A 17,589-nucleotide genomic window follows, 5' to 3' on the forward strand; every position below is an offset into this window, starting at 1 on the left:
AATTTGCTGACCTTTCTGTCTATGGTTTGGTAATGCAAAGTGACTGACCTATGAATGTTCAACCTACCTTTGATCAGATTTGTCATGTGGCCAGCTTCATGCAAGATTGTTGTCGGATCCAACTGATCAGACAACTTGCTAGTTGCTGATCTGAGAACCCAAGACAAAAAAGAGAAAATCGAGGGCCCACTGCCATGTAAAGCAAAAACTGTTTATTATGACATTAAAAATTATTTCTGAGAACAATGTATAGGTATCTATGAAACTAATATGTTTGATCATATGGAAATAAGAAACTTTCTAAATATATTCAAATAAAAATTCTTTTTTTTTTTTTTAATTACTATTCTCTTTGCTGTCCCCCTCTCAGCATCTGTCTCTCTTCATTCTTTCTTCAAGCAGGAGCTGAATATCAGTATTTGATTGACATTTTTGGTGTGGCTCCCTTTTCTAGCACATTTATATTTGAGCTTTCTCAACTGATTCCAGCACAAACAAAACACTGACTTTGGCACAAACCTTGCATGTAGAGACACCTGATTTGTTGTGATTTAAAAAAAATAAACAAAATAAGCTTTTAATACATCATCTTAGCAAAAGGACAATGGCTGTCAATCAAAATCAGACTCCTGTATTGAGAGGCAGATGCTGAGAGTCGTTAGTGAAAAGTAACTATTTCCGATATAAATTTTTCACTTTTGCAATAGTTCACCTTTAGGAATTTACTTTACACAGCTTTTCTGCTTTGAGCGATGAATGGAACCACAGAGGAGCTATGCTAGCTTAAGCAATGTTAGGGTTCTGATATCATCTTCCGATAAAGTGGAGCCTATAGGAATACATATGCTGCATTCCTTCTCACTAACCTGCCCTCTTTCAGATTAATTGTACATTGATGCTTCGATTACTACTCAACGATGCAGCCTGCGGATTTAATGTGTTATTATGACAGACTGAAGTTTACAACTTTGACAAGATACCATCTTTGCTTCATAGTTTTCTACATCTACTGCATCTAATCTACTGTATGAGTATTATAATTAGGGATGCACCGAATCCAGGATTCGGTTCGGGATTCTGCTTTTTCAGCAGGATTCGGATTTGGCCGAACCAAATCCGAACACTAATTTGCATATGGAAATAAGGGGCAGGGAGGGAAATCACGTGACTTTTTGTCAGAAAACAAGGAAGTAAAATAAAATGGTTTCCCCTTCCCACCCCTAATTTGCATATGCAAATTAGGGTTCAGATTCGGCCGAATCTTTCACAAAGGATTCGGGGGTTCGGCCGAATCCAAAATAGTGGATTCGGTGCATCCCTAAATATAATTCACATTACTATACCACACAAGCTTCTTATCTTTTAACATTGGAAGCACGTCATCCTCAGGCTGTTTTGCAGATAACTTGTGTACTTGTAATTAATTTAGCTGCCTGCAGGATGCATGCAGATGAATTGCTGTTCACCCGCAGAATATTGGGGATATGATGATTTATTTTTTTTTCCCTTGAAGCTAGAGGTTATACAGAGATGGTTTTCTTATGGTTTTTTTTTTCTTCTGTGGCTTATATTGGCCCTGCAAAGGTATATTTTCAGGTTATCCGAAGATGCCAATTTTGCCATCCAGGGACCTGAATATTCTATGACATGAGTTCATGGGGTCATAGTCAATCAGAGGGGAAGCCACTCTGTCCAAATAACTCATTACATAGCATTGTACATAGACTAATGAAGCCGTTCATTTAGATATGAGGAAATGCAAATGGTGAATTGTAGATAGGATTAGAGCTTTGTATTAGATATGCTTGCTACAATATTTATTTGCTAATTTTTTGTCATTTTGCTGTGACAGTGTGTTCTTGTAATAATGATTTGTTTATAATGAGCACTTGCAATATATAACTCTTTTAAACGCATTGAAGCAGCCACACATTGAAATGCTTTGCTGCTTTGCAGTTCAATAATATGTGTGTGGTATTTCTCAAAACTTTATTTTCATGTTACTATACGGAACTTTCTATTTGTCCACAGAGCCAGTTGAGTAATGGAAGAGCTGTGATTTTTTTTAATGCAGCCTGTACTGTAAAGCCTATGTACTTTGTACTGCTTACCTAAAACTTTTATACTAATGGTGTATAGCAAAGGGTAAAAGAATGGGAATTTAAAAATGTTTCTTTAGGTATCCTTCCAATCTTTTCTGTTCTACTTTAACTTCTAGTTTCTTTGTTTTAATATCCCATATACAATTTTTTCCAGTTCATATGTGCCACAAGATTCTGAAATCAATTTGATTCAAATGAAGAGAGATGAGCTAAGATTCTTCAGGACACCAGCTGTGGCTCGTCAAACCCAATGGTAAGATATGTATTTGTTAGTACACGATGCAGTCCGTTCCTGATGGTCTGTACAGGCACCCCCTATGTGATTTTGAATCTTTTCTTTTGCAGCACTCTTTAGTGCCATTTATAGTTTAACTTGTTGCATATTTCCAGTAAACATTCAGCATAGCCACATAGAAATCTGGAAATGTAGTATCTGAATTGTGAACTCTGTGTACTAGTTTACAACAGCAGGTTATGACACACATGATGTATCACCTGCAGGAAATCTGTGCCTCTGTGGGTGACAAAATATATATTACAAAGTAGCTTGTTTTACTCTGAATAAACAGAAATGTGGCATCATTTCCAAAATACTTTGAAGAGATACTAACACCAGAAATAAAACCTTTAATATATATTATAACATTGTTTTTGCATGATATTTATAATTATAATTTTGCCATAAAAATATTTTCCTAATGCTATTACATTATCTGATACCCTTTGTTCCTCTATGAGGGGCTGCCATATTTGTGCATTAGTAGTTCAATAGCATTAGAAACTCTAATCGACAGGTTGCGAAGGGACAGTCAGGTTTAGGAACTTCAAGTAAAAATTGCTTGCAAAAACAGATTACCGTAATATGACCTTTGGGTAGTTTTTAATGTACATGAATATTCAGATTAGTTTTTTCAGTGTCAGTATACCTTTAAAGGTTTTCTTATTAATTTTTTGAAACCTAACACATAAAATATAAAACAATAGTGCAGTGCTTGTTCAGTAAAAGCTTTAGTAAAAGGGTCTAGTTTCCAAAGATGCTTGAGGTGAATTTTTTTTTTTTAACCCTATTATAGTAAATGAAAATAACCTATTTTTTTCTACAGTAGAAAAAAAATTGTAATTAGGTGCCAGGTGCACTTTTTATACTTCACTTAGGGTGATATTTCAGTAGAATGCCAGTTTGATGTGTTTATGTGAATAGGTAATTGTGGCTTTAAATACTTCAATGTGGAACACAGCGATATATAGATATTTCTGTTACCCTATTATTAGTTAACTTGGGCCCTTGGGACTTTTTTGCTTAAAAGCATAGAGAAATATATTGTTTATAATCACACACATTTTACTTGTGCTTATTATTTAGTTAACATGATTAGTTGTCTTTGTGGTATGCTGTAGAAACCCAACTTAATAATCTATTGCCTCAGGCCCTGTAGGACAATGTCAGATGACTTAATTCAGGTGCTGCTGAGGGTAGGCATTTCAACCTCTTTTAGCCAATAATTGGTGGGTTGGTCACAAAATGCCAGGTGTACATAAAGAACTTAAAATCACCTCATGTCAGATAGCATTGTGTGTACATCTGATATATATGGGATAACTGTTCATTTAATTATTTGCTCTGTACATTTTTACATCAGTGATTGAAAACATTTTTTTTCTAGCAATACACCTCTTTGTACTGAAATGGAAACACTGATACTTCCACTGCCTTCCTTTACATTTTTTGACCATATCTTCCCATTAAATCACTTTTCGTCCAGAAATCAAGGTAACGTAATTATGTGGATTTTACTTTTGCATTGGTGAAGGACCACTAAAGGGCCTTTAAATATTTTACGTAATTGTGCTGAACTAGTTATGTAGATCTTTCAGTTTCCGCTATGAACTGATTTTAGAAATGGTAAACTTCAAAAATTCCACACTTGGCTTTTTACAGTGCTACCATCCATGTAGTAATAATGGCTGCTAAATCACACCCGTTGCTCTCTTTTAAATGGCTCATAACACTGCAGGATCAGCATGTTGGGTGTTAAGGCTGTTGGCCAGTTAATGACTAAATATCCAAGGCTCCAGTAATCTCAAGAAATATTTATATATGTAAGTGTATCGATGGGACTGTATTAGGTGTGTACACACAAACTTGTTCAACCCAAATTAACTATGGTAGCTCAGTTAAAACTTTGTCTTGTTTATAAACACAGGTGTTAAATTGTACACATGCCAGTATCAACTAAGTGGCACTTAATTTTGACCGCACTTATGCAATTTGATGTTAAAGGGATACTGTCATGGGAAAAAAATTTTTTTCAAAATGAATCAGTTATAGTGCTGCTCCAGCAGAATTCTGCACTGAAATCCATTTCTCAAAAGAGCAAACAGATTTTTTTATATTCAATTTTGAAATCTGACATGGGGCTAGACATTTTGTCAATTTCCCAGCTGCCCACAGTCATGTGACTTGTGCCTGCACTTTAGGAGAGAAATGCTTTCTGGCAGGCTGCTGTTTTTCCTTCTCAGTGGGACATGGGTTTTTACTATTGAGTGTTGTTCTTAGATCTACCAGGCAGCTGTTATCTTGTGTTGGGGAGCTGTTATCTGGTTACCTTCCCATTGTTCTTTTGTTTGGCTGCTGGGGGGGGGGGAGGGAGGGGGTGATATCACTCCAACTTGCAGTACAGCAGTAAAGAGTGATTGAAGTTTATCAGAGCACAAGTCACATGACTTGGGGCAGCTGGGAAATTGACAAAATGTCTAGCCCCATGTCAGATTTCAAAATTGAATATAAAAAAATCTGTTTGCTCTTTTGAGAAATGGATTTCAGTGCAGAATTCTGCTGGAGCAGCACTGTTAACTGATTTATTTTGAAAAAAAATTTTTTTCCCATGACAGTATCCCTTTATGGTTCAGATTTTTACTCTACCGTGTGTTCACCCTATTCAGGACAGTGCAGAGGTTTGCTGGAACATCATCCGAGAGGGCAACACAATGCACAAGGCATTGTACCCTCGGCCAGGGCAATTTATAGCAAATAGTAGTTCTAACCCTGGAGTTTATGATGTAATTATGTTCACAGGGGGCCTTGCACATTGGCACACCCCCAATTAATTTGCATTGACTTGTCCTTTAAAATTTACATTGAAGGGTTTTCCCTGTGGATGCATTAAAAAAAGAAGCACAGACTACATCAGGAAAGACCACATTTTAATAATGGTTATCTAAATTCAGACCCAGTAAATGTGTGTTTACCAGATAGATATGTTTATAAGAATTTGAGCCAGAACCTATTTATTGGTTTTCTTCCATTTTTGCAAATAGATTTCTCAAAAAGAACGTGTGCTCATTCAGGGACACAAGAAGGCACTGAAAAGAAGCGGGTAGCTGGTGCTTCTAGTACTAGAGGAAAGAGGAAGAAGCCTGTTCAGTCAAGCACAAGGAGAAGGTCTACACGAAATAGCAAAACTGAGGATGCCAGTCAACTTCAGAGTTCCCCTAAATCTAGCAATTCAGATCACGGTGCTACTGGTTGCAACAGCTCCTCCACTAATGCAGAGTCATCAGAAAATGTAGTGAAGTCCCCACCCAAACAAAGGAAAAGGCCAAAGAAAAGATCACTGGTTAGAAAGAGACTTAGATCCAACACACATACACAGGGAGAATCTGATGAAAGTAAGGAGAATTCAGGAAGTGAATCAGAACAAAGTAATCAAAAGTCAAAGATATCAAGAGAAAGCTCTTCAGAAATGGGACACACTGATACAGATACCTCTGCTGATCATGTTGCTGAAACGTGTGAGCATCACATGGATGAACAGTCTTCAGATATACCAGTTTCTGATACAGGCAAACAGTTTGAAGAACAAAGTTACGTTCTCTCTCCTCAAATAGAATCCTCTGATAAAATTCAATATTCACCTGACTTCCAAAATGAGGACAGTTTTGATAAAGACATTGCATCTCCTGGGTTAAATAATGGACAACATTTGGGTGCTGAACCAGACTCCCCACCTTCTACAGAGCAAATTGTATTATCACAATCTGCTACTTCTGAAAAACAACTAGATGCTGCAAGGGACACTGTTTTTTGTTCTGAATGGCTACATTTGGAGGAAACCAATTATCCTAGCACTGCAGAAACAGAGAAGTCACAGAATTCACAGAGTATACATTTTTCATCAGAACAATCTGATGGGCAGGATCTGGAGCATAAATTACATGCTGCATCTTCCTCTGCTTTTGATACTTTTCTAGAATCTGAAAATGCAAAAGTTTTACCAGTCATGTCACCAGAAAAACTCCATGCACCTGAGGAAAATGACTCCACTGTTTATGTAGAAGATAAATTGCAATGTGATAAACAGGATTCTGATAGAACTCAATTATCAGTCAGTGAAAGCCATTCCATAGAAATCAACCCCGGTGATTTCCCTATTCCACATAATGGACATAACTCTCCCCCTTCATTAGAAAGCACTGTTGTATCACAGACAGATCAGGAATCTCTATATTGTCCTGCCTCAGAAAAACAGGAACAGTCTCAAGTTGGTAGCTTTGCAGATATTATGTCAAAGGAAACTCATTTAGAAGCAACTTGTGAATCTCCTGTTTCTGAAATTCAAAGTTGCAGTGAATCTTTGCTTCTGGATAAGTTAACAACAGAACCAGGAGATGACACAGCAAGTGGCTTTTCAGAACATAAAGAATGTTTCAGGGAAGAAACTAGTACAGCAAATTTACCACAAGAACATAAAGACAAACCTTACTTTGAGTCTATAAACATAACTGAGCTTCCCGAACAAGCAAATTCTGCCTTTGCACAAATGCATGTCAAAGGGGATGATTGTGAAAAGCAAGAAAATGCCGACATTGAAAATGGTAACACAACGCATGTAAATTTTGGAAGCACTATAAACACAGGCACTGATTTAGAAGCTCACAAATTACACTTGCGTGTTAATGACAGTGGTGATAATTCCAATCTTAATCTTGAGGAAGGAAATATTTGTAGAGATGATAAATCTGCTTGTGATTTTGTTAGTAGTGATCAAAAACAATGTGAAATTGACAGTATGCACAAAGTTATGGACAAGGAAATTCTAAAATCTGAATCTGATTCTCAGGTGTCCGAAAAGGAAGATAAAAGTAATGTTCAAAAAACAGAATCAATTGAAGTTAATGAAAAACTTAAAAAAGAATCTCGTACAAGAAAATCTAGGTTTCACTCTCCATCAACCACATGGTCTCCTAATAAAACTGATATTAAAGATAGACCAAGATCTCGTTCAAGATCTAAAGTAAGGGACTCTCCAGCTAAAAGGAGGTCTAGAACCCGCAGTAGGGACAGAGAGCGAGGGGGACAGTGGAAAGGGCGAAGTAGAGACCGTAGACATAGGAGACAGTCTAGGTCCAGATCTAAAAGTCGATCTCGCTCACGATCTGGATCTCGCCCCCAAAATAGAAGCAGATTTTCTGCACCTGATCGAAACAGTGATAACCATTCACCACACTGGAAAGACAGACGGTCACATGAAAACTGGAGAGGTTCTAGAGGACATGAAAGGTACAAAAGAAGTGATAATGAAAAACCTAACGAGCATCTACGGCGAAATGAGCAGTATAAGTCAAATGAATATTCAAGACGGAATGAGCAAGCAAAGTATAACGAGCACGTGCATCAAAGCGAGACAGAAAAACGGTGGAATGAAGCAGAAAAGCACAGTGATCATTTTCGGAGAAATGAGTCAGAGAAGACGACTTCCAATCTTCAGCTCAATGAATTAGAGCAAAATAATGACAATTTTCCCAAAAATGAGGCAAATGTCCCCACTGACCATTCTCCACTAAAAGACTCTGAAAAGGCCACCAAACATTTAATGCACAATGAACCACAAAACATGAACAGTGAACATATCCTACAGAATAAGCCAGAGAATCTTTGGCAGGATGAATCTGATAGGCCATCTATCCCTTTACAACAGAATGAGTCTGAGAAACCCAATGGCTGTTTCCAGCAGGAGCCTAAATATCACAGCAATTCATGGCAAACAGAGCCTGAGCAACATAGTGAATCTGTCCAGTGCAATGAATCAGAAAAGGCAAATGTATTTCACCACAGTGAGCCAGAAAAGTCTGGAAATCATTTCCAGAGGAGTGAACCTGAAAGGAGGAATGAGCATGAAAAGTCTAGTGATCATTTTCAGTGGAATGAACCTGAGAAGAATCGCAGTTATTCCTGGAGGAATGAGCTTGAGAAGCCAGACAACTCTTGCTGGCCAAATGAGCCAGATGTACCAAATGAACAATTTAGAAATGAAAAACATAATACCAACAGAGAGCGATCTGAGCAATATCCTGGAAATAAAAATCATTATCCAGATTGGATGGCAGAAAATAATAAATCCACTGAAAAAAGAGGAAGAGGAGCAAATCGATCTAGAGGCTATACAAGGGGATCGTCCTGGTCCGATAACCAGTACCATTCAGGTGATTCATGGAATAGAAATATGAATTCCGAATGGAGGGCACCTAGAGGGCGTGGAGGTCGTGGTCGCGGTGGGTTCCGTGGTGGATTAAACTTTGGTGACCAAAACGAAAATCGTTGGAACTCTAGACAGCCTTTCTCAGGAAATTCTCAAGATTTTGGGCCTGAGCCCTCTGGATTTACGGACAATAGAAATTTTAGGCCAAAATATGAACAAGAACCACCCAACGCACCTGCAGACCGCTCTGGATGGTCATCTGCATCAAGCTGGGCTGTAAGGAAAACATTACCAGCTGATGTTCAGAGTTATTATTCAAAGAGGGGGAAAAACAATGCAGGCACACAGCCAGGGTGGTCAAGACAGGAAGTGTCTCAGGATCAAGGTCAGTACCGTTATTCTTAATTCACTAATGTGTCTCCTCCTTTATTGTATGCTGCAAATATATATATATATATATATATATATATATATATAAATAAATTCAGAAATCTTTCCTTTGTCATGATGTGGACAGAATGAGCCCCAGTGTGTTACCCATTCAAGAAAATGGTGATGCAGTGGTCAGTGGAGGATAGCATTTTTTGATTTCTGCAATTCTTCCTAAAAGGCCTTAGACTATCACTTGACCAAGACTGAGGCAAGCTTTTGAACAATACAATTTATTCTTTGGATTATAAATATGTCTGTAATCTGTTGTTATTACAGTATGCAGTGGGGACCATTGCTAGTTCAACTGCACCCAACTAGCACCTGCCAACCCCCTCTGACTACCACTTAGCAGCACCTCCCCCAACCATTACCCACCGCTGAACATAATACCTGTACTTTAATTTGAAGTATCCGCCTTTGTGTTCATTGAATCCACCATCCTATCTACTACAGGCAGGACTCCTAACAGATAAAATTTTTGTGCACCCTACTGCCTTTCTGCCTCACTATGCAATTATCGTGAAAATAAAATGCACCACAGCTATGGGACCTGTTATCCAGAATGCTTGGGACCTGGGGTTTTCTGGATAAGGTATCTTTCCAATATTTTGGATCTCTATACTTTATCTACTAAAAAAGCATCAAACATTAATTAAACCCAATAGTTTGTTTTGCCTTCAGTGAGGTATAATTATATCCTAGTTGGGATCAAGTCCAACTTACTGTTATTTTAACAGAGAAAAGGGGCATCCATTTAAAAAAAAAACAAAACGTTATTTTAATAAAATTGAGTCTATGGGAGATGGCCTTCTTGTAATTCTGAGCTTTCTGGGTAACTGGTTTCTGGATGATCATTTATATGATCAAATCAAAAGCTTTCTAAAGATAATCAAAAACAATGAATCAGACACAGAGCCAGTGTTTAGAGACAGATTGCTGAGAAGTAATTTTTTTTTCCAGAAATTTATATTGTATATTGACAAACTATTATTAATATAATTTGTCTTTACCTCATACTAGGAACATAACAATTAACCACATTAAATGATAGCTTGAAAGGGCTCAGATACATGTGTATGCACGTCTCCACAATGCAGTGTTTTCCCACAAAACACTACAGTTTAACAATGCAGACTGAAACTAGTTGTTCCAATCATGCAATAGTTTTGTAGGTGCATCTTTTAAAACCAAACACTATTTTGCAGTAAGGCTTTGTTAATAGCTATTAAAGGACCAGTTACATCGAAAGTTTTTTTTTAAAAAACTCGTTAGTACACATTGAAAAAAAAGCACCAAGACAAAATAAGCTTTAAAATCGTAAAGCCTTTATTAAGATATAACTTACCGAAACTCCGCTTCCGCTCCTCTTCAGAAAAGGTGACACGACAACGATCCATCGTGCAGCGATCAATTTCTCCTCCCTGGCTATCTCCTATAAGAAAGGCAGGGAGGAGAAATCGAGTGACACACGATGGATCGCCCAATCGCTTTCTGAAGAGGAGCAAAACGGGAAATCTGGTAAGTTATTTCTTAATAAAGGCTTTGCTATTTTAAAGTTTAATTTCTCTTGTTTTTTTAATGTATACTAACAAATTGTTTTTAAAAAGTTTGGTGTTACTGGTCTTTTAAAGGGGTTGTTCACCTTTCAAATACCTTTTTTCAGTTATTTTCATATTGTTCGCCATAAACTGACTTTTTTTAATTGCTTTCCATCTTTTACTTTTTACTGTTTCCCACAAATTTAAGTTTAAAGTTTGATCTTCATGTCTCTAGTGTCTGTCTGGCAGCAAAGTGACCTAGGAGCATCTGAACTGTTACAATTTGCTAAATTTAGTTGATACAGTTAGTTGAAACATTTCTCAGCAGTTGTCTGTGGAATATAAGCAACTATTGTATCAATTCTAACAGCTACCTTTAGGCTAGAGGTAGTGATGTGCTGCCTGACCGTAGGATCCTCAATACTATGACTGGAGGTAAACAAGTTAGGGACCATCATATGGGGTTTACCTTGACGTGGTATGGTGGGTTTTCAACTTTATGATCATAACTTTGTAACTAAAAACCCCTGTCTTTAACACATGCATTTGCATATATACTGAATTACTTCCAATTGGTTATATGCACTGACCAATTTGGTTATGTCAGTAGCACTTCCCTTATACTTATATACATTTCTACTTAGCAATGTGAGTGCTCCCACAACCCCCCCTTTTGTATTTGGGATTTTTAGTTTACCTAGGAGAACCTTGGGGGGAGAACCTGAGCTTTCTAAAAATGAAAAAAAACCCAGAATTTTTGTCCGTTTCCACTTCTGGAACAAGATTTAGACCTATAAATAAAAATAAAATGGAAAATTGCCATTTTTAACATTATTGGGATAAATACCTGAAAAATATTTTATTTTATGCACAAAAATTCAACTGATTTGGAAAGCCTTAAGTGTCTCGAACGTGCCAATACCAGATCTGTATAGTTTTATGAAGATTTCTGACTTCTACAGATAAAAAAACCCCCAGTAGTAAATTACCAATAAATTACCAGCCAATAAATCCTGGAACAGTAGGTTTACCACATTACTTTGTAACTGAAGGTTATTACGTGCATAATCTTTAAATTCTTTAAGGTGCTTCATTATGTCTTTAAGTTTTCCGCATTGTTTCATGTTTGTGTCCATAGCCATGTCCCTTGCTGGAAAGCTACATTTGTATAAATGTCTTTTATTTTGCAATTCCACATAGATCAAACCATTAAAGATCCAGCAAGTCAGCAAGCTGAACCATCCCAAGTCCCTGTGAATATCGTACAGCCTCAAGTGAATGTAGTGCAGCAACAAATGAATCCACCTCCTCAGCAGCCTATGAATATATTTCCATATCCTGTGGCCGTCCATCCTCCCATAGTAAACATCCAACACAATCCATTTAATATTCCTCCACAGCTACCCATGCATCTGCACCCAGGGCTGCCTATAGTTCAAGTGACTGCTCCTACCACAGTTCCTCAGGGACTGCCTCCTCCTCCACCACCTCCACCACCAACACAACAAATAAACTATATAGCTTCACAGCAAGATGGAAAACACTTGCAGGTATGTTTTTAAAGTGTATATATAGTTGTATGTAGTGTTGCACGGTTTTATTGCAGTGGCCATATGGCTTAGTGTTTCTGGAGATTAATTAGGAATGTTTTGTAGTGTCAAATAGGCCAAACTTAAAAGGTCTCCGCTATGAAATATAACACCGAATTCTATCCTGAAATGTGTGATGGGAAAATGTCGTTCTAAGAAATTTTGATGTGTGCTACACTATAAACGTGTTTACCATTGTGTGTGTGACAGGTCAATCCCAGTGCTTCTCATGTAAGTAGTAACCTGAGTGCACAGCTCTTGCCTGCTCCAACAGCACCCCAGGGAATTGCTGGAACTATCCTGGGACCAAATTCAGGTAGTGTTGCAACCTTAAGTCATCCAGTTAAATTCTCTGCAAGAAAAGAAAGCATATCAGTGGAAGCAACCGCAGATAGCTGCAAGAAGGGAAAGGTAATTGTGCCTTTGCACCTTTAACATTGTGCCTGATAACTGACACTAACATAACACTGGCCTACCCCTAGTCAGATTAGCACATTATGGCCCACCATATTCATGACTCAAGAAACTGTCAATATACTTGTTAGTGTATTGAAATTGTGTCCACTTAAAGCTCCCCCATGGTGCAAATATAAAAACAATGTATAGTTAAAAAGAATAATCGACAATTACATAAATAGAAAGCCTGCCAGTAATATTTAAATATAAAAAGGGAATTACAATGTTTCAAATGTTAATTTAACTCCAAATGTATGATCTTTATTTTCCACACTCTTTTTTTCCAGGGAACTTCAAATCCATTTCTCAGTATCGCCCTTACTCCTTTCATTGGAGTGAAAGTTCATTTGACATATGATTCCTCATATATGATCAGTTTGACATAATTTAAATGTTTTGGTGCTATATTCTATAATCTGTCAATAAATGCTTAATGTTTTGTTTGTTTTTCATGACAGAGATTTCAAATACAAGAGAGAGCAGCACAGGAAGTCAAAATAGCCATTAAACCATACTTTCAAAATAAAGATATAACAAAAGAGGAATACAAGGAAATTGTAAAGAAAGCAGTTGATAAGGTAGGTCTATGCTTTGAAAATTATCATAGTTAGTTCAATGGAGCTCTTATGTCTGCAGTTCAGGTAAGTAAACGTACGTAAAACTGATTAACCTTGTCAAACTAAATGGGTGCTGTACCAAGGGCTGGAATTTTTCTGGTCTACGTGGTGGAGGGCCGATAATGGAAGCCACTGTTGACCACTTCCTGTTTTTAAACCATACCCACTTTAAGCCACGCCCATGCTACCACAAGAACTTTTAAGACCATGTCCACTTTAATGTACACCAAAAAAAAAAAAAAAACAGTGGGTGCTCACTGCAGGGATATCACCCCTATGTGAATGTCATATTAAAACATACCCTTAAATCCATATGCTTCCCACCCCCCACCCCATGGATAACACAGCAACACCCATCACATGATAAAATACCTTAGGGGCCCCTAACAACAATTTTCAAATGCTAACAATACCTCAGAACAAGACTTAGCAGGCTCATGTCCCACGGGTAGAGTAGAGCAGGCAGTGTATGGCACACAAGGAGCATGTAGGGAAGACATAATAGAGCAGGAGACAGGGAAACATATCAGGACTATTTTCAGATGAACAGTTCATTCTGTGCTACCTACAGTGGCAATTCTGCTGCCCCTCCAGAAGTAATATAATATTATATAGTTAATATATAGCTAATATAGTTAATTAGGCAAAAATGTAATGTGTAAAGGCTGGAGTTACTGGATGTCTAACATAATAGCCACACTTCTTCCTGCTTTGCAGATTCCATGGTTTCCACTGAATGGTTACCAGGCAGTAGCCAATCAATAAGGAAGGGCCACATGGGTCATAACTGTTGCTTTTGAATCTGAGCTGAATGCTGAGGATTTGTTTCACTGCAAAAATGACGCCCATAGACTTTAATGCCCGCTGGCGGCAAATTTTTGGCGAAACGAAACAGGTCAAATTCGCCCATCCCTACTGAGGATCAATTGCAAACTCACTGAACAGTTATGTCCCATGTGGCCCCACTTAAAGTCTCTGACTAACTCAGAGTTAGAGAGCTGAAAAGCAGGAAGTAGTGTTCTGTTATGACATCCAGTCACTCCAGCTTTTAGAAATATGTTTTTTATTTTGCACTGCCTTTAAGGTTGTTATACAACAACAGTTATGTATTTGGATACAAAGGGACAGTATACACCCAAAAACATATTTGCTAAATATTAACACAATAAATAGGACTTGTGTTTAAATTACATTCTGCCTATTGGTTGGTTGATTTATTTTTTTTACAAGTGTTTTGAAAGTTGGGGTGTTTTCACTGTCCTTCATTTATAAACAGGGCAATTTGTTCATTGCTATCTAACAAACAATCCCCTCTCTTTTCTAAGCAGCAGCCTTTGAGCAGCTCATTATCAGGCACTTTTATTAGTACTGCTAATGAGATTTAGCCCTTACTATGCTCTGCAGGACCAGGAAGTAACAGGAAGGGCTAAAGTGAAATTGGCTTCATATTCTTGTTTAGTACCAGAAATAACAGAAACCTTATGTATTTATTAAACAAATTAAAATGTTAAAAATACATGCTTAATAGTGATGTGCGGGCTGACTGCGCACTTCCACCTGAAACTGCCGGCTTCCGACTTCCTGCTTGATTTTTTTTTAAGGACGTGCACCTCCTTCCCCGCCCCTTTTGTGACATAATCGGCGGGCCTTAAAATGGAAGCAGGAAGTCGGCGAGCAGGTTGGTGAAGGGCAGGTTGAGCTTCACATCACTTAAGTAAACTTTCATTATAAGCCATGCTGGTGACCATAAATATATTCACTATAATTTTGCCTTACGAAAAGCATCACAAACCGCATTACTATAATACAGTAAGACCCGCTTGATCCCTCTGGTGTAGGGACCTTACAGCCTATAAATATTTGTGCATGCATCAGATTTTGAGTTGTTCGTATACATGTTTTACGCCTTGCATGTTTTATCATTTGGGTTTTCAGGTTTGCCACAGTAAGAGCGGAGAAGTGGATTCGTCTAAAGTTGCGAATCTTATAAAGGCTTACGTAGACAAGTACAAACATTCTAGGAAAAAAGGGGACTGATGAAACACTTTAAAGCGGATCATCCTTCAATCATGAGTCAAATGTTGGATATAATTGTGAAAGTGCAATTTCTGTGTCTCGGAATAGTTCGCTGCCATCATTGGAATCAGGTTTTGATAAAATAAATTTTCAGTGTAGAAATGTTTGATTACATTTAGAGATGGTTCCCTTCATCCCCCCCCCCCAAACCACCAATGCATTTTGTTTTTACTAGCAAAGATATTATGGTTTAATAATGATGTACAGCATTTTGACTTGATTCTGTGTGTAAAATTAGAGATGTCTGGATACTTGGTTCTCAACCAGGTACAGTATGTACAATACATGTAATCTGGGTAAACTTTCTGATCACAGGGCTCACCTTGATTGTGTTTTCCTCTTATTGTAGTGAATTGTTTTTCTGGACTCATTTTGAGCTTAACTGGACACACTTTCAGTGTACATGATGTATTAAATTGTCTGAATCTTGATAGAGAATCTGTTTAGAAAATAAACTTTCAGAATAACAGTATGCTACAGCAAAGCTGTGTCCAATAAATATATATATATATATTTTTTTAACATGGGCACCACCTATGGCAACACCAAATAAATACTATGCTGCTTTTTTGTGTGTTTTTTTTCTTCGATTCACTTGTAATTCCCCTTACAATGATATTCAAGGGTAAGTCCTGTGGTAGCAGGGACAATCACTGGTACAAACTGATTAGTCCTAGTAATAGAGGACGTGTGCTTTAGAGAGGGACCAAACTCTCAGGAGATTCACACACTTTTACCCCTTGGTAATAGTGACTATAATGTTATCATTTAATGTCTGGTGCAAAAAACTAATATATAATGGTTGCTTTTTATAATAAGGTAAGTAAGATGCTGGACAGTGGGAGGGGCAGTAGATGTGATCTATTTGGATTTTTGCCAAAGCGTTTGATACTGTGCCCCACAAATGACTGCTTTCTAAACTAAGGTCTGTTGGGCTTAATGAAGTCATTTGCACATGGATAGGAAACTGGCTACAGGATCAGGTACAGAGGGTGGTTGTTAATGGTACATTCTCTACTTGGAGTAAGTTTCTTAGTGGGGTCCCTCAGGGCTTGGTATTGGGTCAATTTTTATTTAACTTGTTCATTAATGGTTTAGGGGAGGGTGTTGTAAGTAATGTATCAATGTTTGCAGATGACACAAAATTATCCAGCCCAATTAATTCCATCCAAGATGTGGCATCCTTGCAACATGATCTTGACAAACTGGCAGCTAAGTGGCAAATGAGATTCAATGTTGATAAAGGTAAAGTCATGCACCTGGGATGTAAAAATATCCAAGCCACTTATACACTTAATGGGACTGCACTAGGCAAATCCATTATGGAAAAGGACCTTGGAGTCCTTGTAGATGATAAACTTGGCTGTAGCAAGCAATGCCAGTCAGCAGCATCAAGGGCAAATAAGGTCTTGAGCTGTATTAAATGGGTCATAGAGTCACGGGAGGAGGGGGTCATTCTTCCACTGTATAGAGCACTTGTAAGGCCCCATCTAGAATATGCCGTACAGGATCACTCAAACAGGAGATTATTGTATTAGAGAGGGTGCAGAGAAGGGCAACTAAGCTAGTAAAAGGTTTTGAAAATCTTAGCTATGAGGAAAGACTGGCCAAATTGGGGATGTTCACACTGGAGAAGAGGCGCTTAAGGGGAGATATGATAACTGTATAAATATATAAGGGGATCATATAATATTCTCTCTAATGCTTTATTTACCAGTAGGTAGTAGTCACCCATTCCGATTAGAAGAAAAGAGGTTCTGCCTACATTTTCAGAAGGGTTTTTTTTTTACAGTGAGAGCTGTGAAGATGTGGAATTCTCTCCCTGAATCAGTGGTACAGGCTGATACATTAGATAGCTTTAAGAAGGGGTTGGATAGCTTTTTAGCAAGTGAGGGAATACAGGGTTATGGAAGATAGCTCATAGTACAAGTTGAGTCAGGAAGGAATTTTTTCCCCCTCTGAGGCAAATTGGAGAGGCTTCAGATTGCCTTCCTCTGGATGAAATAGAAGTTAGGCAGATAAAAATGTTAACGTATATATATATATTTTTTAAAGTAAGGGTAGATCTACACGGCCGTTTTTGGCGCGATCTGACACGCTGCAACAAAACGCCTGCGACAAGTCGCATGCAATGGAAATGAGGTAAGAGATGCAGACACTGCACATTGCTTCTGCCTCCAACAGTCGTGTCTCGTGGGATCAACACCGAAAACGTCTATGTAGTCCTATACTAAAACTTAAAAAAAAAAAACCTCATTGCGCTCGGTATAATTAGTAGGAAGAACCCAATGTCTTGTCTA

General features: G+C 37.8%; 1 protein-coding gene across 3 annotated transcripts in view; it reads left to right on the plus strand.

The window, feature by feature from the left end:
- The window catches only part of scaf11.L (SR-related CTD-associated factor 11 L homeolog), a 40,064-nt gene extending 24,208 nt beyond the window's left edge, over positions 1 to 15,856 (plus strand). For 2 of the 3 annotated variants that reach the window (XM_018252518.2, XM_018252517.2), the window contains 7 exons: positions 2,257 to 2,355; positions 3,767 to 3,873; positions 5,421 to 8,966; positions 11,752 to 12,101; positions 12,351 to 12,551; positions 13,055 to 13,174; positions 15,149 to 15,856. In XM_018252518.2, coding sequence (XP_018108007.1) covers positions 2,257 to 2,355; positions 3,767 to 3,873; positions 5,421 to 8,966; positions 11,752 to 12,101; positions 12,351 to 12,551; positions 13,055 to 13,174; positions 15,149 to 15,250 — 4,525 coding nt within the window. In that variant the 3' untranslated portion in view covers positions 15,251 to 15,856. The remainder of the gene's footprint in view (positions 1 to 2,256; positions 2,356 to 3,766; positions 3,874 to 5,420; positions 8,967 to 11,751; positions 12,102 to 12,350; positions 12,552 to 13,054; positions 13,175 to 15,148) is intronic. The other variant, XM_018252519.2, reaches the window with a different exon arrangement.
- The last annotated feature ends 1,733 nt before the right edge of the window (positions 15,857 to 17,589 follow it).

The sequence above is a fragment of the Xenopus laevis genome, chromosome 3L, assembly GCF_017654675.1.
Source record: "Xenopus laevis strain J_2021 chromosome 3L, Xenopus_laevis_v10.1, whole genome shotgun sequence".
NCBI lineage: Eukaryota > Metazoa > Chordata > Amphibia > Anura > Pipidae > Xenopus > Xenopus laevis.